This window comes from Ailuropoda melanoleuca, chromosome 8, assembly GCF_002007445.2.
Source record: "Ailuropoda melanoleuca isolate Jingjing chromosome 8, ASM200744v2, whole genome shotgun sequence".
Classification (NCBI taxonomy): domain Eukaryota; kingdom Metazoa; phylum Chordata; class Mammalia; order Carnivora; family Ursidae; genus Ailuropoda; species Ailuropoda melanoleuca.
This window is the reverse complement of record NC_048225.1, coordinates 97,773,032-97,799,858: the sequence shown is the minus strand read 5'-3', so window position 1 is coordinate 97,799,858 and position 26,827 is coordinate 97,773,032. Positions and strand designations below refer to the sequence as shown.

At 35.9% G+C, this 26,827-nt stretch overlaps 1 protein-coding gene across 2 annotated transcripts in view; it reads left to right on the top strand.

Moving 5' to 3' along the window:
* Positions 1–23,492, top strand: part of DENND1B (DENN domain containing 1B) — a 245,962-nt gene extending 222,470 nt beyond the window's left edge. For both annotated transcript variants that reach the window (XM_034666981.1, XM_034666980.1), the window contains 3 exons: positions 14,831–14,904; positions 15,889–16,105; positions 17,139–23,492. In XM_034666981.1, coding sequence (XP_034522872.1) covers positions 14,831–14,904; positions 15,889–16,105; positions 17,139–17,675 — 828 coding nt within the window. In that variant the 3' untranslated portion in view covers positions 17,676–23,492. The remainder of the gene's footprint in view (positions 1–14,830; positions 14,905–15,888; positions 16,106–17,138) is intronic.
* The last annotated feature ends 3,335 nt before the right edge of the window (positions 23,493–26,827 follow it).

Genomic DNA, 26,827 nt, shown 5'->3' with positions numbered 1-26,827 from the left:
TGCTGCTGCCTATTAATGTCCCTCAAGAGAGAAGAATTTCCGGGAATGTCAGTAGATTATAAATACAAGAGTATGATAGAATCTTATTATAATTTGAACTGGATTTGTGTCTTCTACACATTGTTATATTTCCTGATACAGAACATAAAATATTAGAATTATACATAAATATCCTAACAAGTTAGCCTGTGCCCTCATGCCAGTTACAAAATAGGACTACTGTGTTGCAGCCTTCTCTAGAAGTTCTTTATGGTTTTTCTAATGTTTGAGTTTAATACTGGTCATTTCACAGAAGTCTGTTCCCTCTTTGCATTTACTAATGGCTTTGATATTTGTAAGATAATGCTTTTGAAACCAAAATACATATAGAGTAATTGCAATCTCTGTTAAGATTCTTGGAGCATTCAACACAGAAGCCATTTTAAGACTCATTCCACACATATACACATTTATGTTTATGACATGTTGATATGATATCTGAAAAATAAAATCAGCTATAATTATTTTACAAATCAAATATTTCAATCTTCAGTTATGTGCTTTTTACAAACATAGTTTATTAAGGTGGCTGGAAATAATATTATTTTGTTGATCATTGCTGACTTTTTAATTGTTTATTCCAGCTGGAAAAATCATCTTCACATCATTTGGTGAGAAGAACCAAATTCTGGTTTATTGAAAATACGGTGGACTTGTTGTGCATGAAGAAACCTTTTTAAATGTTAAAATATTGAAATCCTGTCAGCAAAAGTGAAATTACAAATAGTTTGCCATTTATAAAAAATTTATTTTTCTATTTTGCTTTGAGAATAATTTTAATAGTGTTATACAACTTCTTATATTTATGCTGATCAATAATTTCTCAGTAGTGAAAGTTACTGCAAGAGCTTTGTTAAATTTTGCTTTTACAAATGTTAAAGAACAAAAAAATTAAACAATGTATTTTAAATATTTATAGTTAACATAATTATTTGGCATATGAGCTGTCCTGAAAAATTGGCTTGAAAGTATTAATTCACAGTCATATTGCTTATAAACACAGATGAGTAATAAATATTGTGAATACATGGTCTTCTTTCCATTTATTAACACACTTCAGTGAGAGAGAGCCTTTTAAAATAGCTAGTACAATGCTGCCATTGGGTGGGTTGTATATAATGTTTAACAATAGAGAAATGATTTGTGTTTCTAGGATGACTTTGGTATAGTATTTTCCAAACTAAAGGAAGTCAAAACTTCCTAAAGGAAACTTCCTAACATCAGTAAAAGGACTCTGTAAAGGGGTCAGTTCTGATTTCAAATATTGTATCTCTAAAATCTAATATGGAGATTTCTTTAGTATAATTCTAGAATAGTCCCCACTTAATGTTAATTAAAATAAGCCTCCATTAGTGTAATTAATGGTGCAGTGTAGACCCAATGGACAACACCATGACAGAGAAACTATCTAATTCAATTCAATAAAAACTACCTTGACTATCTGCTGTTTGATAGTTTACAATTTTCAAGGTCATGTATCTCCCCTGAACTCTATGTCCAAGGACGCTTTCAAGATCATTTACCACCTATCACCTTACTAAGGACCATCATTTACAAATTCAGAAAGACTCTCCTTCATTGACCTTTGTATTTATTCTTCCTTTTCACTTCTTTATATCCCATTCATCACTAGGTACAAAGACCCCATGTGGAAGTGTAAAAGATCTTGCACTTTGGAATATAACAAACCCTGACCAGAATACCAGCTCTGCCACTTGCGTGGTATTTGAATTTGAGCAACTTGCCTAGCCTCGCTAATCCTTTTAGAGAAAGAATCTATAAAATGATGAAAGCTGTGTCCACTCCCACAGTTATTGTGGAGATTGGGGTTAGTGTAGGGATAGAATTTGTTTTCCCAACACTCACTAGAAATGTAATAAGTATTAGGTGATATTGTTTCTGTTCTATCCACTACAACAGCAACCTTCACAAAAATGTAATGAACACCTACTATGTGTTGGAAACAGGAAGAATTACACCCATTCTTCAGCGCTTGGATGTTCTACTCTGGTTTTTCTTGCAGTTGTTGTTGCTCTTGCTGCTGCTGCTGTTTTTCCTGTTCTCTTTTCTCTTTGTGTTTCAGTTTGGATAATCCTTTTAGATTTGGTACATGTATATGTTGTGAAATGTTTACCACAATAAGGTTACTTAACACATTTTTCACCTCACAAAATTACCATTTCTTTCTTTTTATGGTAAAAACATTTAAGACCTACTCTCCATCAACTTTCAAGTATACAATGTAGTGTTGTTAACTATAGTCACCACGCTGTTCATTAGATTTCCAGAAATTATTCATCTCAAGACTGGCAGTTTGTACATTTTGACCAACATCTCCTCATTTCTCCCACTCCCAGCCCTTGGCAACTACCAACCCACTTTCTGTTTCTATGAGCTTGGCTTTTTGAGGTTACACAGTGAGATCAGAGAGTACTTGTCTTTCTCTGTCTGACTTATTTGGTTAGCTTAATGTTCTCAAGGTTTATCAATGTCATCAGTAGCAGTTTTCTTTTTTATTAATGACCGAATGATACACTGTTGTATACATACCGTATTTCCTTTATGCATTTATCCATCAATAGACATTGAGGTTGTTTCCATATCTTGACAATTGTGAATAACACTTCAGTGAACATGGGGTGCAGATGTCTGTATGAGACAATGATTTCATTTCCTCCTGATAAATAACCAGAAGTGGAACTGCTAACCATATGGTAGTTCTATTTTCAGTTTTTTGAGGAATCTTCATACTGTTTTCCATAGTGATTGCACCAATTTATAGTCTTACCAACACTGCACAACAGTTCTCTTTTTTCCACATCCTTGCCAGTGTTTATTATCTATTGTCTTTTTCATAATAGCCATTCTAACAGGTGTGAGTTGATATTTCACTATGGTTTTGATTTGTATTTCCCTGATGGTTAGTGATATGAGCACGTTTTCATCTACTTGATAGCTATTTGTATGTCTTCTTTGGAAAAATGTCTAATCAAGTCCTCTGTTCATTTTTAAATGGATTATTTGTGGGGTTTTTTGTCTATTGTATGAGTTGTATGAGTTCCTTAGATATTTTGTATATTAACCCCTTATCAGGTATATGATTTGCAAATGTTTTCTCCCATTCCTTGAGGATGGAAGAAATTTTCATTTTATTGATTGTTTTCATTTTGTTAATTGTTTCTTTTGCTGTGCAGAAGCTTTTTAGTTTGATGTAGTTACGCTTGATATTTCTTTTTGTGCTTTTGATGTCATATCCAAAAAATTACCGAGACTAATTTCAAGAAGGTTTTTCCTCCAGGAGTTTTATGGTTTCTTACATTTATGTCCTTAATGCATTTTGAGTTAATATTTGTGAGTGGTACAGTTCATGCAGTTTTATTTTTTTGTGTGTGAATATCCAATTTTCCCAGCACCATGTATTGAAGAGACTATCCTTTCATCATTGAGTATTCTTGGCACCCTTATCAAAAATAGTTGACATATCTGTATGGGTTTATTTCTGGACCCTTGATTCTGTTTCATTGGTCTTTATGTCTGTTTTTGTACCAGTACCATACTCTTTTGATTACTGTAGCTTTGTAATATATTTTGGAATCAGAAATTGTGATGCTTCAGCTTTGTTCTTCTTTCTCAAGATTAATTTGGCTATTCAGGGTCTTTTGTAGTTCCATACACATTTTAGGATTGTTTTTCCCATTTCTGTGAACAATGCCATTGGAATTTTGAGAGGCATTGCATTGAATCTATAAATCCTTCTTTAGTATGGACATTTAACAATATAACTCTTCCAATCCATGAACATGGGATATCTTTCCATTTATTTGTGTCATCTTCAATTTCTTTCATCAGTGTCTTAAAGTTTTTGTTGTATAGATGTTTCACTTCCTTGGTTAAATTTATTTTTAAGTATTGTATTGTTTTGATGCTATAGTACATGGAATTATTTAATTTTTTTTAGATAATTCACTGTTATTGTATAGAAATGTAAGTCTGGATAATTTCTTTTGATCTGTTTTAATGTTCATTGATTTTTTTCCTAAAGTCTACTGATGAGCAAATCAAAAGAATTCATCTCTTATGTTTCTTTCTGTCATTTCAATTTGACTCTTTTTTATGGATTTCATCTTTCTGCTGTCATCTGCTTATGCACGTTGTCCATCTTTTTTTTTTTCCTTACTCTTTATGTCTGGTAGTTCTTGAGTACTGGACCTCATGTGTGAAAAAGCAGTAGAGAATAAGTTAAATAGTACTTACACCCAGACATGACCAAGACTCTTCTTTTAAATTCTGTTAGTATAGAGATTGAATCCATCACAAGTTGAACTGGTTTGGATTTTGTTGTTGATATCTGATTACCTGCAGTAGGCTGCTATTATCTTGTGTTCAGAGTGGACTCCTTCTAGTGGAAGTTCTAGAAGGTTTTTCTTAGTGTTTCTTCCTCACCCTTAGCTATATCAGAGTCACGTAGGGGATCACTGTCAATATTTTTGCTCCTCCTTCAACAATTAACTTCTGCTGCTGGTTACTTGGTCCTAGCTTTATGGGTTTTCTGTGCTGTAGTCCAGCTCCATTCTTGGCAGGCCATGTGCCCCCGTGCCTCAGATTTTGGGCTTTCTTAACATCCCTTCACTTTCTTTCATGGCAGATAAACTTTCTTATACCTGTGACTGGTTTTGGGCAGTTTGGGGTCTGCTTGTTCTTCTCCACTGGGTGATAGATTTCTGCTTGTAGTCAGTGTAGAGTCCTATCCCTAAGAGGGTTTCCTGCTCTTCCCTAAAGGAGTTTTTGTGTTTATACTTCCCCAGAAGTTTTGGGATTGAGTTTGCAGACTATCTGCCATCAGTTTATGGCTTTTGTTATATATAAATTAATGTTTTTATAAAATAAGTAGGGCTCTATACCTGCTCCTTGTAGCGGCCTATCACTTCCTTCTTGCCTATACCTCCAAGGGGAGCTCCCTTCAGTTTCCTGTCTTGCCCCTAGTCTTTCTCTATAGCACTAAGTAGTAGGATTGCTTGATTTAGCAAATAAAATTATAGGATTTTATCTGTAGAAAAGGGCTTGTGAGTGCCAGCAACTCTTGCCTTTGAGACTGCCAACAATTCCAGACTGACATCTTAGCCCATACTTGGTCTTTAAGACTATTAAATCTTAGCAGATATCTTCTCCCCTGTCTATATGCCAGCTACTTCTTTCCTTGTGCTTTGCCTGAATGAAATAGGTCTTGTCTCTCATCTCTCCTTGGAGGGGCTTGTAACCTGTTGGAATTCAGTTTACTTGGTTGCCTTACAACTCAACTCTCTGATAGATTCAAGAAGAATTATCATTTTGGGGTTTTGTTGTGCTTTGTTTTAGATAACCCAGCTTTTTCTCATTGTTAGGATGGGAGTTGACATTCTTTTGCTGCTCTTTACATTCTAAGTGGAGGTGGAATTAGAAGCAAAATGAATTAAAAGATATGACTCTTGGTTTCAAGGACTTGGTAAGACAGCAATGTATTTAAAAGGAAATACTACCTTTATAAGAGAGCATATTACAGGTGACAGCTGAGTGGTAGAGAATAAAGTGGATAAATCTGACCAAAAAGACAAGATCACTGTGAACTAGAAGAACTGGTAAAGGGTTCTTGGATGTGTCTGGACCACTTCAAAGTCAGCCCTCCTGAATTAGTCTCATGTAGCACTCAGCTGCTCAGAAATATAATTTTAATGCTTCTATGACATCTTATTTCCTTAGCCTAATAACAATAGCTCTCATCAGCTGAATTCATCAGACTTCACCAAACACATATCTTGTTAATCTTCCAATGTACTCTTTTGCCCTGACAGGAATATGTCTTCAGTATCTTTGGGAAAGTGTGTTAATCTTTTTTCTCTGCACCCTGCCATTTCACCTACCTGGAACATTAGCACTCCTGGTCATTCTGTAACTACCACCTGCTTTAAAAATTAGGTTTAAAAAATGAGTTTAAAACTTGCCATTTTAAAAAAGTCTTTCTCAGATTAATTCTGACAGTTATTTCTTCTGAGTCTCTCAGAACTTACTTATCTAATATAATTATAGTGAAAGTCAGAGTTCTGTTCAAGGAATCAGAGCACCTGGGTTGGAGTCTTAGCTCTGTCACTAGTTGTCTAATCTTGCCCAAGACACTTTACTTTTTTAAGCTTTTGGTTCCCTATTTTGTAAAAAATAGGGAAAATGTTGACCAAAAGTTGTGGTGAATTAGGTATTTAATGAAAAACAGTAGAGTATGTAAAACATCTAACACACTGAAGCAAATCAATCATGGGTAAGTCACTTAACTCTGTCCTTTAGTTACTACCTATAAAAAATTACAACATGTGTTTTAAAACTCTGTTCAGTAAAATGCCATGCATTCTTAAGGTATAGCTATTATAATTATATATGGTAGAGTTTCTTTCATTTATTTTCATATTATTTCATCCAAGTATTTTGTTTTATTTTGTTTTTTTGTTTTGTTTTGTTTTTGTCTTTTTCTCTGAAGTCCAGGGATTTACTGTGGACTTTGGGCAAGCAAGGTCACACTTCTGGATCTCAGTTACTCCAACTCTAAAATGGGGACAGTAGCACAGAGAATACCAATTTTTTAAAAAATCGTGTATTAAAAGTATCTTACTTTTATGAAGTCTAAGAAATTATGTTTTCCCATTCATCTGCCTATATCCCTTATTTTTCCCCTACTCTTCACCCCCTATGAATTTAAACTTACCCCCTACTTTGCCTTATTAGTATGTGTCTGCCATCTAGTGACAAAAATGGTAACTGCAAGATTATCCGGGTCCTTGTGAGTCAGGGGAATGTTTCTCACCATTCAGCTGTCAAGATGTGTTTTCTGGAAACAGTTGGGGTGAAAAAAAAGGAAACATTGATCTTGCTTATTGTAGCTGAACCAGATTTATTTCCTGAAGTCTCTTTAAACATTAAGTTTGATGGTTTTATGACTTGGGCCTTCTGCCTCTGTCACTCTTTATACATTTGCTTTTGGTTTTTCCTTCATATGAAATGCTTTTCCTTCTCTTTTTTTACCAGTCCATTTTCTTTATTCTCTTCAACGTCTAGCTGTAGATTGAGCTTCTCTAGTAAAATATCTCCTTTAATAAATTTTATTCCATGCTGAAAACCTGTCTTTTGCTTAATGTAGTATTTTTTCATTTACTTCCAAAATTTTATGATTTTCTATGTGTACTAGATGAGTATTGTTCATTTCCATGTGAGCAAAGTTTTATTTTAAAATCTAATGTGTTAGGACCTAGGAGTCTGATTGCGGACATATGACATGCCATGCCCCATCTTATTTTTAATTTCTCATATCAGAGTGATGTAAAATTCTCTAAAACTCTATTTGTTTTGTTTCTTATTATGTCTTTTTACATCCAAGAGATGTATACCTTTTTTTCATGTAGTACTGGCTCCCACAAAAGTTGCAAATGCTAATACTTATTTGCTAATCTGTACAGCCTGTTAGTGAAATTGTGAAATAATAAAGTGACCAGGGAGAATATTATAGCTGCACCCACTCTGTACAGTTCAGAAACTTCTAAACCTCTTTATTTGTTCCCAGTATTTGCCATTGTTTATAGTATGTAATTTTAGCTCTATGTTGTTAATATTATTAATCTGTTGACTGAGCCTAGTTATTAGAAATATTACAACTTGACATTAATCGTGATTGGTATTAATGGTCATTTAAATAAATTTTCATCTCTGATCAAAAAGTTTGACTTCAGTTATATTCCTACAATGAAGGATAAGTTTATATATAATACTTTATTATATTCAATAATTGGCATTTTTACCACATATTTATTGCAAATCTTGAGAGGAGGGATATCTTTTTCTTTTCTATGCCTCATGGTATGAAAGACAGTAGCATGGGTTACTGGTGTTTCATTGATCTTTGTGGAATGAAGAGATGCTAAGAATTTCTTAAAACTGAGATGTGGTTAGTACCTTATTTTAAGGAATGCACAATAGCAGCTTTCAGTAGGTTCTCAAATATTTGTTGAAGGAAAATATAACAATAATTGGCTTTCTGTTAGTCTCCATTTTCAGGGTCTGCAAGGTCAAGGTGCATCCCTTTCCTGTGCCCCCACCCCAACCAGTTTTTCATCTCCCACTTTTTCTTGCTAGATCCTCTGATCTCCCCCATTTCCTTAAAACCCTCCGTAAATTTAAATTTATCCAGTCTTTTGCCTTCTTAGTATACATCTGCCATCTAGTGATCAAAAGGGTAATTGCAAAATTAATGCATCCTTAAGAGAGCCCTGTGAACCAGCGTAGGTTTTAACCCGCAGTGCTCTGATAGCGGCCTTTCACTCCATTATGTATCCTGTGATGGTCCCACCACAGGGCTTTTGCACATCTTGTTCTCTCTTATCATCTACTTGATACCTATTGACCTTTTAGGGCTGAATTCAAACATCTTTCAGGGAAAGACTTCCCTCGATTTCCCCAACTAGGTCAAATTCCTCAAAGAAATCATACTTGAATACAAATTATTACAGTTGTAATTTAATGTTTATTTTATGACTATTCAATTTAATTTATGTTTAACTTATTAGAATTTAATCTACATGAGGGCAGGGAGTCTTGTTCTTGGTTATCGTTGTACCCTAGCATAAAACCCAATGCCTAGCACATAGAAAACATTTCTGTAATCTTTGTCGAATGAACAAATGAATATAATGCTTTTCTGTACTTTATGAACACTAAAAATGCTTATATCAGTCCATTAGGATAGTTCTTTGCATTATATAGTTTACCAGTTTTTTAATTCATTTAAATACTCAACAGAAACTACCTACTATGTATGGAGGTATTCATTTATTCAGGAAACATTAAGTGCCTACTTTAAAGAATAATTTTGTATAACTCCCTTATTTTATTTTGTTCATTAGCTAGTGAGGGAAATAATAAGATGTTAAAAGCTGATATAGCAGATAATCCGAAGAACAGACATTTAGGAGATGCTAACAGATACCAAAACCACCAATATCTATGCAATAATAATTGCATCTTCACTGGACAAAATTGTATCTCTATGGACATGAAGCTATTGCATTGCCACCAGTCCTCCATGGGTTGACTTCTGTCCCTATAGGGTTACAAATAGAGACTATGAATGGTACAAACCACTATAGTATCAGATAATCCTGGAAAGGAATGCTAGACAACAGCCACCATTCCTTCGAAAGGAAACAAGTAATTTTTTGCCCATTTCAAAACCTTTTACAATTTTCCCTATAGTAGTAATCTGGAAGATAATTTTTGATCAAAAAAGGAAGGCTATTCTCATTAGGTTTGTCCTGATTATTTATATTGGAGCAACAAGAATGATAATTCACCATATACGTCTCCTTGACTTTGCTTTATAAACTTAGAGCCATGCAATATTGACCAGCTTAAGGCCAGAGAATTTCTTTCTTTCTGGACTTCCATCCGTCCGTCCATCCTTCCTTCCTTCTTCCTTCCTTCCTTTTAAAGATTTATTTATTTTAGAGAGAGAGACAGAGTGAGTGGAGGGAGGGGCAGAGGGAAAGGAAGAGAGAGAATCCCAAGCAGACTCCCCGCTGAGCGTGGAGCCTGACACAGGTTTCCATCCCACAACCCATGAGATCATGACTTGAGCCAACATCACGAGTCGGACACATAACTGAGCCACCCAGGTGCCCTTTTTTTGGAAGTTTTCATAAGAAATCTCAGTTTGGGGGGCGCCTGGGTGACACAGCGGTTAAGCGTCTGCCTTCGGCTCAGGGCGTGATCCCGGCGTTATGAGATCGAGCCCCACATCAGGCTCCTCCGCTATGAGCCTGCTTCTTCCTCTCCCACTCCCCCTGCTTGTGTTCCCTCTCTCGCTGGCTGTCTCTATCTCTGTCAAATAAATAAATAAATAAAATCTTTAAAAAAAAAGAAATCTCAGTTTGGGTTTATAAAAGTCTGCTATTTCCTATCTTGAGGCTAGGAAACCAAGCCTAAGACATTTTTCCACCTTAAGTTCTATCTGAAATACTCATAAATTAGGGTGAATTTCTTGAAGTTCTGAAGATTCGTTGTTCCCTGACTTGCTTGGAAAGGCACTTGTAAGGCTGGACTCTGTCAGACAGGCACCAGGCAGGTTTTCCTGGGAAGGCATTGTTGCCACTGGCCCCATAAATATAGCCAACCCTTGTTCCAGTGTTCAGGTGTTCTTTTCCCCTGGGAAAAGCACTTATCTTTTTTTTTCCTTTTCTTCAATTTTTTTTTTTTTTACCATGTTGACTGCTTATAGCTTTGTGTCTTAATCACTTCGTAACCGTTCTTTAAAAAAAGCACCTGTCCCGAACTACGGGCCATGTTGTGACTCTCTTGGCACTTACTTCAGGGAGTGGGAGATAGTCATTTACGGCAAAAGTGATTATTACCCCTTACAGACTTTCCTGTTGTACACTTCTTACTGTGAAATTTCTATCCAGTTCTTAAATAGAAATTTTTTCTCTGAGTATGTATAATATACAAAACTCATTCCACTGGCATTTGTATCTGTTTATTACTAGTATAGTTTAAAAAATAAAGATCTATACTTCTTCCCAAGAGTCAGTTGTATTTAAAAAAAAGTGTATGTATTTTATTTTCATTCTGTGTTTGAGATTACTTTTCTCTTTCTTAGTCGTTTATATTTCAGTTTCTGTTTAGTTTAGTGTGCAGGTTTTCACTACGACAGATCTGTGATTTATGAACCCGGGTAAAGATGTACTGTTACTGGCTATATATTACCACCCTAAAGAATACACAATATATTTTCTGCAGTCTAAGCCTATTTGCTACCAATTATCCATAAAAGACTTCTATTTACAGAATTGTGGCCAGGTCCTTTTGCCCTGTGTTGTGTGTTCTGGGCATAGTGGAAACAATTCTTTATTTCCCCTGCAAGCATGGTGCCTGTGCCTGAGTCCCAATCAGGAATGTAGAGATAATCTGGGTCCATGAAAGCTCAGAAACTGATGATGCTCTTGTTCCATAAGCTGCCATTTTTCTCTGTCTTGAATGTTAATCAAATTATAACTTTTTTCTCCCTTTGTTTTTCTTGTGTGACCTTAGCAAATTGTGTAATTTTATGTCATCAAGCAGTCGACACATTGACAATGTGTTTGTACGTTGTCACTTCATCTAGAAGGTTGCAGTTCCTACTGCTGGATATACATCCAGTAACTACTAATTAGGAACTTATTTCAGATTGCCAAACAATGTGTAAGTACATGTATGAAGAGTATAGATAGTACAAATCTTAACATCCATAGAAAGGAAAATATTATACTAATCAGTTGTATTTCTGATTTTAATTCTAATTCTATTGTGAAAACTCATTAGAAGATACACCATTTAACAACATCTCTATTTAGAAATTGATAGAACCCTTGCCTAGCTAGGAAATAAAGAACCAAATTCAAACATATTTGTGAAGCTTATGAGTCGCTTCATAAGAAAAAAAGTCGTAGTTAACAACAACACAAAATAAAACAACTGAGAATCTCTAGTACAAGCAGATGGATGTAGAACATAAGCGTAACTTGTGGAAGAAAATGAACAAGGGACTAGCAACACAGCAGAGAAAGACATTGGCCGTGGTTCCTGTTCTTGATAAGGTGTCAAGAATTGGGCGAATTATGGAGTCTCTGTGGTATACCTCCGGCTTGACCATGGGGTTCATTAGACTCTGAGCTACTTACTGGCAGAGACTCAGCCTAACTCAACTCTGTATTCCCAGACCCTAGCCCCACTGCGTGTGTATGTGAGAGTGCTTTCCAAGTATTTACAAACATAAATATTAAGTTACATATTTAATATCTTATCTTGTATTCTTACATAGTCAGTGATTTTTTAAATAACAGCATGAAGTCTCAGCTCCCTCATACTCCCTCATAGTTCGTTTGTTTTTAGTTCTGATTTGTTTTTTGTTTGTTTTTTGGGTTTTTTTTTTCAAAACTTGAATGCATAACCCCTAGCTGGCATAACGTTAAGCATATACAGATGTCAATGCAAAAATAATGACTTATTTTTAGAAACAAAGAATTGTACTGTATTTTGTGAGTTTTGGAGAGGGTGGATGAAATGTATTTTCCCTTGAGAAATAATATCATAAGTGGTAGTTGTGTGCCTAAGCCATTCCTCAAATTTTTTTTTAACTCACATACCTTAAATTTGTCGTAAAGTGATATTACAGTTATAGGCCCAAATACATAGCTAATCACCAAACTCATGGAGAAACTCATGACACCTCCTACCGGGGGTTACAAAAGCATGTTTCTCTCTACTCATTCTTTCCTCCCTCCCACTCCCAGCACGGGCAGAGAGGGGGTGGATGAGTAAGGATCAAGTATGTAGATTCCAGAGATGTGCTTATTCTTTCTGGCTGCGATAGAAGAAAACAGCTATCTGGATTGGGAGATTAGAATCAGAAGACAGAAAGTTAGTCCTCTGATGATATAATGATTCAAGTCTCCAAATTCGGCTTTGCTGCCGTCCATTCAAAAACATGGTTTGCAGCCATGGGCACCCATAGCACCCAGACTCTGGCCTTTAAATGTCATTTCCTACTTAAAAGAACCAAACTCCTACAGGAAGTGGCTGATTCCAGGTCGGATGCAGAAAAACGTGTAAGTTGAAATGAGACATTATGTTAGACCAAAAGCAAGAAGCTTACTAAAGAACTTCTGAGATCATATTTGAAGGACACAGGAAACAACTTGAATGGGCTAACACAGACCAAAGATGGGACCATTAGAAAAAAAAAAAACTTAAAAATTTATTTTATTGTGGATAGAACACTTAACATAATTCAAACATGTCAATGTAAGGAGAAGCCTCTAAGAATTCCTGGGTACCATGGGGTGTCTGGGTGGCATAGTTGGCTGAGCATCTGATTCTTAGTTTTGGCTCAGTTCATGATCGGACATCAAGAAGAGGGGCCCCTGGGTCGCTCAGCACAGAGTCTGCTGGAGATTCTTTCCCTCTCCGCCTGCCTCTGCCCCTCCCCACCGTGCGTGCTCTTGCACTCATGTGTTCTCTTTCTCTCAGATAAATCTTTTTAAAAAAAATCAAGAACAACTGTGACAGGCTAAGTCACATCAGATATATACAAATGATGATGACTTTTTAAAAACCCTCACAGCTCACCTTTAGAGATTGGTAGGCATATACTCATTAATCTGGAAATTGTTGAACAAAAGGAAAGCATCAAGGATTTATCCTACCTCTGCTGTACACCTTGTATTCAGAATAGTCAAATAGGTAATAGGATAAAACTCTTTGTAGAATGCCAGCAAGTAAAGATAGAAGGAATGCTTTTGAAAAGCATAATTTTGGAGGCCCTACTGCATAGTTAATTTACCCAAGGATTATCATAGGATGCTAAAACCATCAAGTGAAAGAAAATTCATAATGGATGGTATCAGCTAACTTGAATCCTGAAGCCATTAATGAATCTTAGAACCACCAAAAGTGAGACATCCTAATGTTATGTATCTCCTGGTGTGATGCAGTAAAAAAAACCAAAACAAAACAAAAAAAACACATCTCAACATATGTTGCATATTCTTGCCAAAACCAGAGAAAAAAAAAAAAACCAGAAACTGATTCTAACCAAGCTTCCAGATGTGACTGCCAGTTTATAGGAAGAGGATAAAAATCACATGTTCAAGGACACAAATGGCACAAAGGATGGGGAATGTGGAACTGATAGTCTCTGAAGAAGACTTGACAGACATATCAACCAAATAGTGTTTACCATGTTGAGATTCTGGCCCACATAAACAAACTAAAATATTTTGGGGGTAATAAGGGCATATGAGAATGATCTGAGAATAGAAGATATTAAAGAATAATTGTTAGTTTGTATGGCACAATAATGATATCTGTTAAAGATATATATTGAAGTGTTTACAGGTGAAATGGTAGGTTGTCTAGCATTCGGTTCAAAACCTTGCTGTTCAGGGGGCATCTGGGTGGCACAGTCGTTAAGTGTCTGCCTTCGGCCCAGGGCATGATCCCGGCGTTATGGGATCGAGCCCCACTTCAGGCTCCTCCGCTACGAGCCTACTTCTTCCTCTCCCACTCCCCCTGCTTGTGTTCCCTCTCTCGCTAGCTGTCTATCTCTGTCAAATAAATAAATAAAAATCTTTAAAAAAAACAAAACAAAAAACCTTGCTCAGTGTGGGACCTTCAGATCCAGCAGCGCTAACTTCATCTAAGAGCCTGTTAGTAATGCAGAAACTCTGGCCTCATCCTTAGAACTCAGTAGAGTCAGAATCTACATTTTCACCATAATCTCCAAGAGATTTATATGCATATTAAGTATCGAGAAGTACTGCCTTAAAATAATTGGAGAGACAGATAAAAGAAATTGGCAAATATTGATTGATGATTATTGAAACAAGGGGATAAATGCATGGGAATATGATTGATTATAAGTCAAGTATCTTTAAACCAGGGACTGAGAGACTAAATCATTGTGTGTGTGTGTGCGTGTGTGTGTGTGTGTGTGTGTGTGTGTGTATTCAATCCAATGATTTGTTTTGTGTCTGTTGCTTTGAGCTGTAAGTGTTGATATCAGTATTGTCTGATTCCCTGCCCTTCTTACTGCACAGCTTGTCAAGTTATTGGGTAATATTAAAAAATCCTGAATTCTTATTTCTTTTAAGAGTGTTCCTTGTCAAATCAAATTATTACTTTAAAATTTAGGAAAAAGACTTATTTTAACTACTAATGCCCTTTTATGGTCAACTCCTCCTTCTAGGCACGCTTAAAAAGACCTCTTAAGAGCCTTGATGGTGCTCTGTATGATGACGACTATGACGAGAGAGCAAGCAAGTAAGTCATGGTGGATTGTAATGTCCTACTGAGTGTTGTGGCTGAAAGGCAGAAGTTTTAGGATTTCAAAAGATAAAGGACGTACACTCCTAGAGATCAGATTTCTCTCCCTTGCAGTGTTCTTCAGCAAAAGGAACCATTACTCATTGGAGTCTCATGGGGGATGAATCTTGAGATGGGAAAGCAAGATAGGCCTGATATATCTTGTTCTTGGAAAGCAGTAAAGCCTACAGAATTATCTGCAATAGTGTTAAAGGGGAAATAGAAGCCCACCTAAGTTAGGCTCCTACGCTGCTAGTGAAAAGGGGCGGGTTAAATAACAGAAATAGTGATGCTAGCCGATTAAAACAAGTTGAATTGGGGGAAGGGGAGGGGTTTAAACCTGTGGTGATGTCAGCAGAGGAAATTTTCATACAAAGTATTAAAAATTAATTTCACTCTAAAGTAAGGGAAATAATAATAATAATAGGTATTTAGTCTTTTTAAACAATTTAAAATTATATGGGAGTGACAAAATGGACAGCCCTCTTTCTTCATTAAGTAGTATATCTTTGTCTATATCAAGGAATATGCATTCTTCTCTAAAATATAAATAGAGGGAAAGCCACATACACATGTTAAAAGTGAACTTGGGCGATAGCAAACCTTTCAAATGTTACATCTACTATTTCTAAGGCCAATGTCCTAAATCCCAGAGAATTAGACTGTGTGAAAAGTGCTGCTTCTGCTTCCAGATTAATTGAGGTCCCATAACTGTTTGTATTTTCTTAGTGCACATACTCAAAATTTCCCTTGTTTGAATCGGTATACACCCATCACTCTAAAGAATTTGGCCATGAGCCAATTCACCATTTTGTTGTTGTTCCACTGAAAAGCACTTTGGTTTTAAGACTCTCTCACTAATTCAGTGTAACTGGGGAGAGATTGCTCACATGCACTGTATGTGGCTGTGCGACTGCTAGTGTGTGCTGCACTTTCCTTCAGGTTGTCCTCTGAAGATGGAGAAGAAGCTTCTGCTTATTTTTATGAAAGCGATGACTCCATTGAAGCAAGAGTAAAGACTCCATACGCAGGCGAAATGGACCTACTTGGAGAAATCTTAGACACACTGAGCACACACAGCTCAGACCAAGGAAAGCTGGCAGCAGCTAAGAGCTTGGATTTCTTCAGATCAATGGATGATATCGATTACAAACCTACGGTTAGTTGATTTTTTCAGCCCATAAAATTAAATGAAAACATTCTCACCCTTGGATGTGAATTGCCTCATGTTATAATCTTAGTTGGTCGAAGCATGTAACTTCTAACAGGTAAGTAGTCAAATCTTCAAACATATGCTAAAATTTAATCATTAAGAATTATTTCTAGTTTCAGAATTCCAGTATTTTCCCATTTATGTATCCAGCTCTGATGGTTATTGACATTCATTGAAAAAAATTTTTATCAAGCTATAATATTCTCTTACAATCTAATTTTATAGTTGTCTTTTCTGGGGAATTTTTTAAGTGTGAAATGTTCCCACTTTTTTTCTGTATTTTGGATCTTCAAAAAATGTTTAAGAAATCTCTCAATTTGGGGCACTGGGGTGGCTCAGTCGTTAAGCATCTGCCTTCGGCTCAGGTCATGATCCCAGTGTTCTGGGATTGAGCTCCACATCCGGCTCCCTGCTAGGCAGGAAGCCTGCTTCTCCCTCTCCCACTCCCGCTACTTGTGTTCCCTCTCTCACTGCCTCTCTCTCTGTCAAATAAATAAATAAAATCTTTTAAAAAAAGAAAGAAATGTCTCAATTCAAATACTTTTTCATTATATTGCTTCAAAAATGAACAGTGTTTTAAACAAACTGAAATGAATGTTTTAAAAGCACAAGAGGTGGAAGTGTGAGTAATGGCCACCCTGTGGTGATTGTAGGTAATTCCAGAACTTGGCATTGATGTAGTTGGTCTATTTGGGGTTTTTTTTGGGGGGGAGGGGGTTTGGCAAGTTCTTTTCATTTACTTTTTCAGCTTTATGGAAGTATAATTGACAAAAAATTATATATGTTTATATATTTTCTTGTTAATAGAGCTATTTGCAGGTGTTCAGAATTAACTGTCAATGCTATATTTCCTCTTGGGGGACCTTCCATGTTGCCAGCCTTGAAAGATATTAATATTTTATTTCAAAATGGAAAAAAATGCTAATGTAACATTATAATCTCATTAAGATTTTTCTGAAATTGTTGTTTCTTCTTTCAGAATACATCCAATGCACCTAGTGAGAATAATCTGGCCCTACTTTGCAGTGGTTCTGGTGATCAAGCAGAGTGGCATCTCGGACAAGATGATAGTGCCCTCCACGGCAGACACCTCCCTCCCTCTCCCCGGAAGCGGGTTTCCTCTAGTGGTTTGACAGATTCTCTGTTTATCCTGAAAGAGGAAAACAATGAAAAATACCTCAGTGTCAACAATGTGAGGGGGCCTGTGGTCATGGAAAAGCCAGTTTCGACTTCAGGATTGGATCTCCAGCTAACTTCGCCTGAAGTTTCCAAAAATGAAAAAGCTAAAACAGAAAAGAAAGAAACACTAAGCCAGATTTCAGACGATCTGCTTACACCCAGCCTTGGGCGACGTCCATCTACTTTTGTTCCTTGGGAGAAAGAAGGGAGAGAAGCCCAAGAGACTTCAGAAGATGCTGGACTGCTTCATGAAGTAGTGTCATTATGTCATATAACATCTGCCTTCCAGCAAGACTTAAACATTCCAGAAGAAAACGCAAGTGGAAACCAAGCTTAAATCAACAATTAGGAGCCATTCACTTGCATCCAGGCTTCTATGGAGACATTTTAGGATTCCTTGTAATCTCTATAGTAAACAGAATTATTTGTAGGAATGACAATTCTTAGTACTGTCCAAAAATTATTTTTCATTTGGAACATACATTTTCCCCACTCATTCATCTCGTGAGTATATGTTATCAATTGATTTTTAAATGTAAAGCTGATTCTTCTACTGTGCTCCTTAATCAGGTACTAGTTTGTATGTATATTGGAAGTATATGTCAAATGTCTGATTTCCCAGTATTTGGTGCTTAATGCCATTCGTTTTATTTAAACTAATATGCATATATAACCCTTGCACATAACCAGTAGCTACTATACTAATCTGGTTGAGCATGAACTGATCAGGATATCAAAACTTATCAAAACTAGCCTGAAACTGCTGAAACTATTGACCCACTAACTGCCTTAATCCTAAGCCTATATTTAGCATATTTTAATAATTTATGGACTTACCTGTAAATTTTGAAGGATAAGTTATAAGTGTTCTGCAGAGCAATAATGCCTTTTTCTATTTGTTGAATCGAGGACAAAATTCATTTTTCAAAGTTAAAAAAGCTCTCTTGTGGACACTGGCAGCCATGTTTTCCAAAATGTATAAAGGTACACATTTACCTTTCACTCAGTGAAATATATGAAGTGCTGAATTACAATGTGAAATTAATGACTTCTGTTTACAAATGAGACACTTTAAAATTTTTTTCAGTCTCTCTATATGCCTTTGCTATCTAGGAATCCAGCCCCAGAAAGCCAAATGCATCACGTACTGTCCTGATAAAGAAATGTTCCTGTCTTTTTTTTTTCTTAACTAATAATTCATTTTTTATCATCTCAAATTTACTTTTTTAAAATAATTGACTTTATATTTTAGAAGTTTTAGTCTACAGAAAAATTATGAAGAAAGTACAGAGAGTTCCTGTTATGTCCCTGCACAGTTTCCCCTGTGATTAATATCATACATTGGTATGGTACATTTGCCACAATTAGTGAACCAATATTGATAGTCCATGCTTTATTCAGATTTCCTTAGTTTTTCCCCTAATGTCTTTTTTCTGTTCCAGAATCCCATTCAAGATACCACATTACATTTGGTTGTCATGTGTCTTTAGATCTCTCTTGGCTGTAATATTTTCTTAGACTTTTCCTTGTTTCTGATGACCTTGACAGGTTTGAAGATTACTGATCTGCTGGTTGAATACTATAGAATGTCCCTCTGTTAGAATTTGTCTGCTATTTTTCTCACAATTACACTGTGATTTTGGGTTTGGGGGAGGAAGATTACAGAAGTAAAATGTCATTTTCATTACATCATACCTAAGGTACATAATGTCAGGATGATTTGTGAGTGTTAATGTTGACTTTGATAACCTAGCTGAGGTGATGTTTGTCAGGTTTTCCCACTATACTCTTTTCCCTCCCTTTCTATGCCGTAGTCTTTGGAAGGAAGTCACTGTGTACAGACCACACCTAAGGAGTAGGGCTTTATGCTTCCTCTTACTTAGGATGGAGTATCTACATAAATTATTTAGAATTCTTCTGCGTAGGAGATTTGTCTGTTCTCCCTCATATTCACTGTTAAACATTGAAATTCATCTCAGATGGCACCATGCATTGACTGCTTCATGATAGGCTAGATTGACAGAAAAAAATCAGGAAAAAAACCAGTGGTGTTATGGTTAATTTGGTATTTGCATATTCAATGTATACTCTGTACATCCCCAATCATTATTTTTTTAAACTGTCATTTTAGAAAAGGTGTTTGAAAAACCATTCAAGAACCCCATCAGGACTGTACCCTAAAATATTTACTGAAAGAATTTAGTTTTTAGTTTAAAAAAATCCTAGAAGGGGATTTGTTAAAAACATTGCTTAAAAATATTTATCCAGGTCAGTCTTTAAAGAATTTAAAGAAAATGACCAAGTTTTTTTCTTTTCTAAGCTACATTCCAAAATCTAAATAGATATTTTTTTATTGGGGACAATTATTCATTCATGTTTGTAAAGGAAGACAAATCTTGTTTTTCTTATAAGAAGGGAGTCTGTATATATTAAGGAAAAAAGTGTTTAATCCTTATTTTATTAACACAAAAGTAAGACTCATGGTTCTTGTCAAATTTTGCCTTTATATACTCATTACAAAATTCCATTTCACTTTGTCGAAACATGTAATAAAAGAAGTAGATTTATCAGAAGAGCTGTTTTAAATGAGAAGGGGAAAAAAGATGACTCTGGTTGTTAATCTGCTTGGGAAATATTTCTTCATAAATTTTTAAAAGAAAAAGTCTTTTAATATGACTATTGGAATGAGGCGTGTTTTCCTTCAGAATTCATAGTCTGAAGAATGAGATAATTGTGAGTGTAGCGTAGGTGGAATTGGAGTTTTAGTCCCTTTGCTTAATAAACATCATGGCCTCAGAAGTGTAGGCTCTTCTGTCATCCGGTCACCTCATGAAATGTTTGACTACAAGACTGTGTTGCTGTGAGGACATTTAGCCTCTCACAAGTACATTTGCGTCAAGGTATTCTGAACTGGATTTGTGCCTTATTTTAACATGCAAAATCGGCTTTTATATTCTGTTAAAAAACAAAAGCAAAAAACAAAAGCTCTACATATTATTCTTGGAAAAAATCCCGAAGACTAGTATCCAAGAGACTGCTAATCCAAAAGTATTAGTATTTCAAATCATTAATATTTTGAGTATTCAAAGTCTGCTCTTAAACTAGACTTCCCAGTATTATGGTGGATATAGGGAGAATAAGGTGAAATTAAGGTGAATTCTGAAACAAACAAAAGTATTATTTTCTCCTATGTTCATATTTTCTATTACAACTAAATGAAATACTTGTAAACTCCTCTGCTGTTTGAATTTGTTTCTCAAAGAAGCTATACTTGTTCTACCACAGAGTTGTATAAATCAGTCTTTGGCTTTCCTGCATAGTCTTTTATGTGGCCTCTAAACCGTCATGATTCTCCCTGAATCCCACTCTAGCTTTTATCCTTTTTGTGCTTAAATATCGCATCCGTGATATTTCAGGCAGGGATAGAAGAGTCATGTGTGAATTTAGGAGCTATTGTTTTGTTAAGCCAGCGTGTTGTTAAGTGGTTAATTTTGATGGTTACCTACTTCAGCATATTTTAGGAAGGCACCAAAACATATAGCAGGATGATTTTTCTGTTAATAACTCATCCACTTAGGAAATATTTATTGACTCTTTGTACTGGTCGTATGCAAGGTACAGTAACTGGGGATATAAGGAAATAAAATAATTAACATAGTCCCTGCTCTGAAGGAACCAATTAAAAGGAAAAGAAATGACAAATCTCTGTTAATAATAATAGTAACGATATATTTTGTTTAGAAGTTATTGGCCCAAGATTCTAACACCAAAAATAAATAAATAAATAAATCCTTTTAAAGCTGCTTAATCTAAAACATGCTCTAAGTATAGAACCATGGTACCATTTCTAATTTCATTAACTTTATTATTTTAACGAAGTATAATAATGCTGCTATTTTAAGATACCTACTTTTAAAGGACAGACTTAGAAGCTCTTAGAAACTAAGTGTCCTTGTTTCTCTGATTCTCTGTCCCCACTATGCTCAATCTTTGACCAGGCAGCACAGGGCTCTATAATGGAATGTGGCTCCTTTGCAATACTTAGGCCACATTACTTACTTTAGGATTAACTGGGAGTGTAGGTGCATGTTGATGGAAGGGAGTTTTTACGTTCTTTATAATAGCATTCTCTAGAAAGCAGCTTCTGCCGTCCCCGCCTCTTAAATTAAAACAGTGCTATTATCAGGATTCTGTGCTAAATATTCTAATCGTAGGATTCAGGAATGTTCATGAATTAGTTGTTTCTTAAATAACGTGAAGAAGTAGTCTCCTGATCAAGAGGAGAAAACTGTGAATATTCTCATAATCAGCAGATCTTCCTTCTCATCTAGAAAATCTGGATTTTCAGGAAAAGATTATTTTCACAAATAAATTTTCTAATGCAAATTCCATTTTTGTTTAGCATAGAAGACCCTGACTCTGGGTAGTTATTTGTAAGTCAGAACACAAATTTCAGGAAGTAAAGTGAATACCCAAATCTAATTCCCCAAGCGCTTCTAAGTGTAAGGAAATAACTTTTACAGAGTCTGTGTCAGTCACATCTTTCCTGTGTCGAGCCCAGTACTTTGATAGTGTCTGTTTCTTAAAGCTTACTGAAGAGGCAGAATTGTTTTGAGCAAACTGGTTAACATTTTTATTTTGGTGAAGATATAGGGAATTATGTGTATTTAGAAAGAAGCATATTTTGTTTTGAAAAATAATAGGATTTTGTGCAATATTTTTCCTGCATAATTTAGTTCATATAAATATGCACATCTGCTTTTCTAGCAGATGACTTAAGGTCATGTTTTTCAGTATTTGTGTAAAGCTGTATGTAGCAATGTTCTATGTGATCTTAGAAAAAATTCTTTATGTTGTTGGCAGGCGAAATGTTTTTGTTTATTTAAAATAATTATGGATATTGCATTATTGTATCATAACTAACTGCCTCAGCGACAATAAATATGCAATAAGAAAATCCTGAACCTTAGGTTAGTATTGACAATACTATTACTTTAAGAGAAATGTGTATCGTGCAAAATGCTGATTCTACGTGTGCACACTTAACAAATATTCAGTTCTGTACCACATAAATCTAATGGCATTTGTATGGTGATGACCATGTATGTCGATTGTAATATGCTTTGTGATGAATCTTTGGTAAGATTTATAAAGGGCATTGCCAATACTTCTTGACTGTCTATAAATTAAGTTAATTTTTGTATAATGTACAGTTTGTTTAACCTTAGAGCTTCTATAGATTTCTACTTTTATTATACTTGAATGAGGCAGAAAAGCACTGTGGAAAATCTGTAGCTCTCGATGCGATATGCAGACATACCAAAAAATTAAACATGGTACTGAGCAGCAATGTCAACTGGATGCTTTATATCCAGAAAGCTGTGTTTTCTTCCAACCACACTTTAGTTAGGTAATTTAAAATACACGGTCTTTTATCTTAAAAGGTTGCAAAGTCAGAAATGATTACCTCTTTGATGTGAGAAACCTCTAGGTCTCTTTTGTCTCCGTGTTATTTCACTTCCCAGATGAGAGCCTTAATGAGGTACCTTAACAAATCCACCCTCTGGTTGGTTATGTGATGTGTAGGACAGGACCGGACTTGAACTCTGTGCGTGCTGAATGCACCGCAAGTGTCCGGTCACCATCCTTCAGGCAGTGTAACTTCCACGTGGTTATTTTGAGAACCATTCAGTGGTCCTATACCAAAAACAAGATTTCTTGAATCTGTTATGATTTAGTACTTACAGCAATGCCTAAAACAGCAAACATGAAGTCTGCAATTTAATATGCATAAAGTCTTTTTTATATAAAAGGTACGTGAGAGGTTAAGATGGAACTTTCCCAAAGCTTATTTCTTTTGCTTTAAATGAATAACTGTTTAAAAGGACTGAAAGTCTTGAGCTTTTTGCCAGACCTGGTGACAGATATCTGTAAGAACCTACCCAGCATTGAGATTTGTTTCACTGTTCTTGCATCCTTGAGGCTACAGCATAAATCATCTCTAAAGTTGACTACTATTGGGAGGACATTGTGCAGAAAAGTATTGTTTGGGGAATTTTTTGAAAAATATGCAAACCTAAATCTTGGATGAACTACATACTACCATAAAGTGCCCAACAATGCAGTTATGAAATAAAATTGGTCGTAATTACAATTTTGCACGGTGGTGACTCTTCTTTTCTAATTAGCCAGTTATTCCCCTCAGTGTTCCAGGTGAGGTGCTGTAGGACCCGGCCGTCTTCCTCTTCTGAGCTTTGCAACTGCTACAGTGTAAATCCCAGCCTGGATCTTCTTGACAGGTCTGTTTGAGAGGTGTCCATTCCTTCTTGTATGGTCAACTAATTTTAGTAGGCTCTAAAATCATAGAATAGGTAAGTAGAATGCCATTAGATAGACCAGAGCAGGACTGTCTTTAAAAGTTGGGGACAGAGATGAAATGCAGTAAAGTGTATGAGCAATGCTCTAGAGACTAGAAGAGCTCTGACAGTTCCACCAAGGGCAAAAGTCAAATTCCTATTGAAACGAGCACAAAGTTTCCCTTTGGGTGCAGAATTTTGGGGAGTAATACTGCTGAAGTTGTCTTATTTCCATAGAATAAGCAAAGGACTGACAACAACAAAAGAGACATTATCCTTGTAAGCCTCAGGTTTAGCTAACTTTTATTGATTTAAAAAAATAAGCTTTTTTTTTTTAAAAATCAATGTATAGTTGACATACAATGTTATATTAGTTTCAGGTGTATATTGATTTTAAGTTTTAACATTTCGCCTACCACCTTCACAGGGATTAGCCTTAATATTTCTAAGTGTCTGTGTATGAGAGAGATGGTCATATCTTAATTTTATAGATGCAGAAACAAAAAACGCAATTGGATTTTCCTTACATATAAGTGAAAGAAAATATCCTCTTCGGAGTATTATTATGTAGTGAGTCTGAAAATTTTCTTGCCTAGAAGTAACAGGATGAGTTACAGGACACAAAAAATTTGTTCACACATGAAAAATACAGTATGAATAGCATAAAAATGAAATAGCATACTGTGGGTGTTTCCAAGTGAATTAAAACTTACCCCAACTTCTGCCATTGATTGGGTCTGTTACTTAATTTCCCCAAAGCTTTAGATCCCTTCATTTAAAATAGAAGTATCTGTTCTTAGAATGACTTATTACTGAGAAACCTTTGTGTATATGTTTGAATTCATGGCATTTTAGAGTATAAAACCGAAACAGAAAGCCATATGAATCTTAGATTTATCTAATCCAGTGGCTCTCAAGCATAGCTTTTTATTAGAGCTACCTGTATGGCTTTAAAAAGGGATGGGAAAATGCCTGGACCATGCTCTAAAGAGTTTCTGGAGTAGGGGCACCTGCGTGGCACAGTTGGCGACCAACTCTTGGTTTCAGCTCAGGCCATGATCTCAGGGCTGTGGGATGAGCCCTGCATTGGGCTCCGTGCTTAGCGTGGTGTCTGCCTAGGGTTCTCTCTCCCTCTCCCTCTGCCCCTTCCCCCTGCCGTGTGCGTGCACTCCCTCTCTCTCCCTCTAAAGTAAATAAATCAATCCTTAAAAAAAAAAAAAAAAGTTTCTCGAGTAGGTATTGTAGTCTTTTGAAGACATGAAGAAACTGAGGAACAAAATAGATGGGTAATATCCGTAAAGTCCCATACCAACAAATGACCACGCAGGGATGTGAACCTGACAGTCTGACTTCAGCCTCCACACTCTATTAGGCAGAAATGCACGACAGAAACGAGACGGCTTGCCTAACATGCATTCTCGCTATGATTTTCTTTTCTATCAGCTCTCTCCTTTATTAGACAAGCCTTTTTAAATTTTTTTTGACAAAATGCCCTATGCAAAGTTTTAATGTTGAGTACAGAATTTCCTGATAGCCTTTGGTGAGATTGTGTCAATGTACAGATTCTCCTTTTCTCTTTTTCTTTTGATCCCCCCATACTCTCCGGCTCAGCTAATTCAATCTCAGCTAAACTTTGTTGTATATATACGTGTTCTCTGTGGTATCTTTTCCCTTTCAATTTTATGTGCCGCGTCGGAGAGCAGGTGGGGGAGCCCCGCTCTGCTTATGCGCGGTGACGGTAAGCGAGTGCTGGGTGAGACTGAGAAAGCTGTTCAGAGCATCTGAACGCCCTCCCAGGATCTTCACAGATGTCTCTGCAGCTTTTTAATTTTTCTTCTGGTCAAGAACCAGCATGGGAGGCAAACGTCTTACTCTTCAGTTTTGTTGTTTTACTTTAGAATCAAACTCACTTTAAATAACGGAGGCTGTTGCACGTTGATGGTGTTTCGTACTAACACCATTGAAGCAAGGCTTTCATTTTAAAGCATGTATCGAAAATGGACACATTCCTTTTCATAACTCCAGTTTGTAATTTGAGGTCTCACTTTGGGATATCAAAATACACTGATGGTATTCATTTAGTATTTTATTCAATTTTCCCCCAAATTTAAACTTAATATTTAAACTTAAGAGCTAAGCTTTCAGAGATTTGATAAATGTCGGAATTGGCTACAACCCATTAGGTAAAAATCCCGACTTGTGAGACAGATGGTAGGAGGAAATGCTCTGTTTTTTATATTATAGGCTCCTTACATAAGGGACGTGCTTTTTGACAAACTCTTAGAAAATCACTTGAATTTCTAAAGAAATGACAATTGAGAGAGATGTGAATTTAGTCTTTTAAAAACTTCCTGCTAGAAAAATTTTAGCAATTCTTTCTCATCAAAATTATATTTAAAACATGAGGGATCATACACATTATAGCAAACAATCTATCATAATCAAGGAATGCTATTTTGGGGGATTATTGCAGAGTATCAATATTCATGTTTAACGTCCAATGGTAAGGTGAACTCAGTCTCTGGACATCTTGATTTCAAGATTTTAAGAGGATTTTCAAATTGCCCTGCTAACACTCTTATTACAAGCTGTAGGTTAGTCTGGGTTAACGCTGTTAACAGTAGAGACCATTATGTATTTTAAGGTTTAAACTGAGTAATATACACAAGCAACTGACATTTGGTTTGTTCCAGTGATTTCTCTACACATTTGTTAGAAATGTGTAGAAAATGTTAGCATAGCAGGAAAGAATTTAGAGGTCATTTAAAATTTACTTGTGTTTAAATTATTTGATAGAATCCTCATCAGATTTGACTCGGCACACGGTAAAGCAGGTCATGATCTCATGTTAATATCATGGATACTTTGAATGACATATTCAGAATGTGGAAATTTCAGCCTATTAGCTGCTTCTTATTTTGTGATTTGTCTTGGGTGCCCTTGCTTGAAGGCTGAACTTTTTTTTTTTAACCTTTGTCATCCTATCACATTTTAAATGTCACCAGACCAGTGTTTATATAGTTGGGTTCTCCTTTCCCTCTCTTTTCCATCCATTATTACCTCCCTCCATATGGGAGCCTTTCTTTTGGAGCTCCACTACTTTTTTACCCTGGACAGTAAAACAATCTCCCTT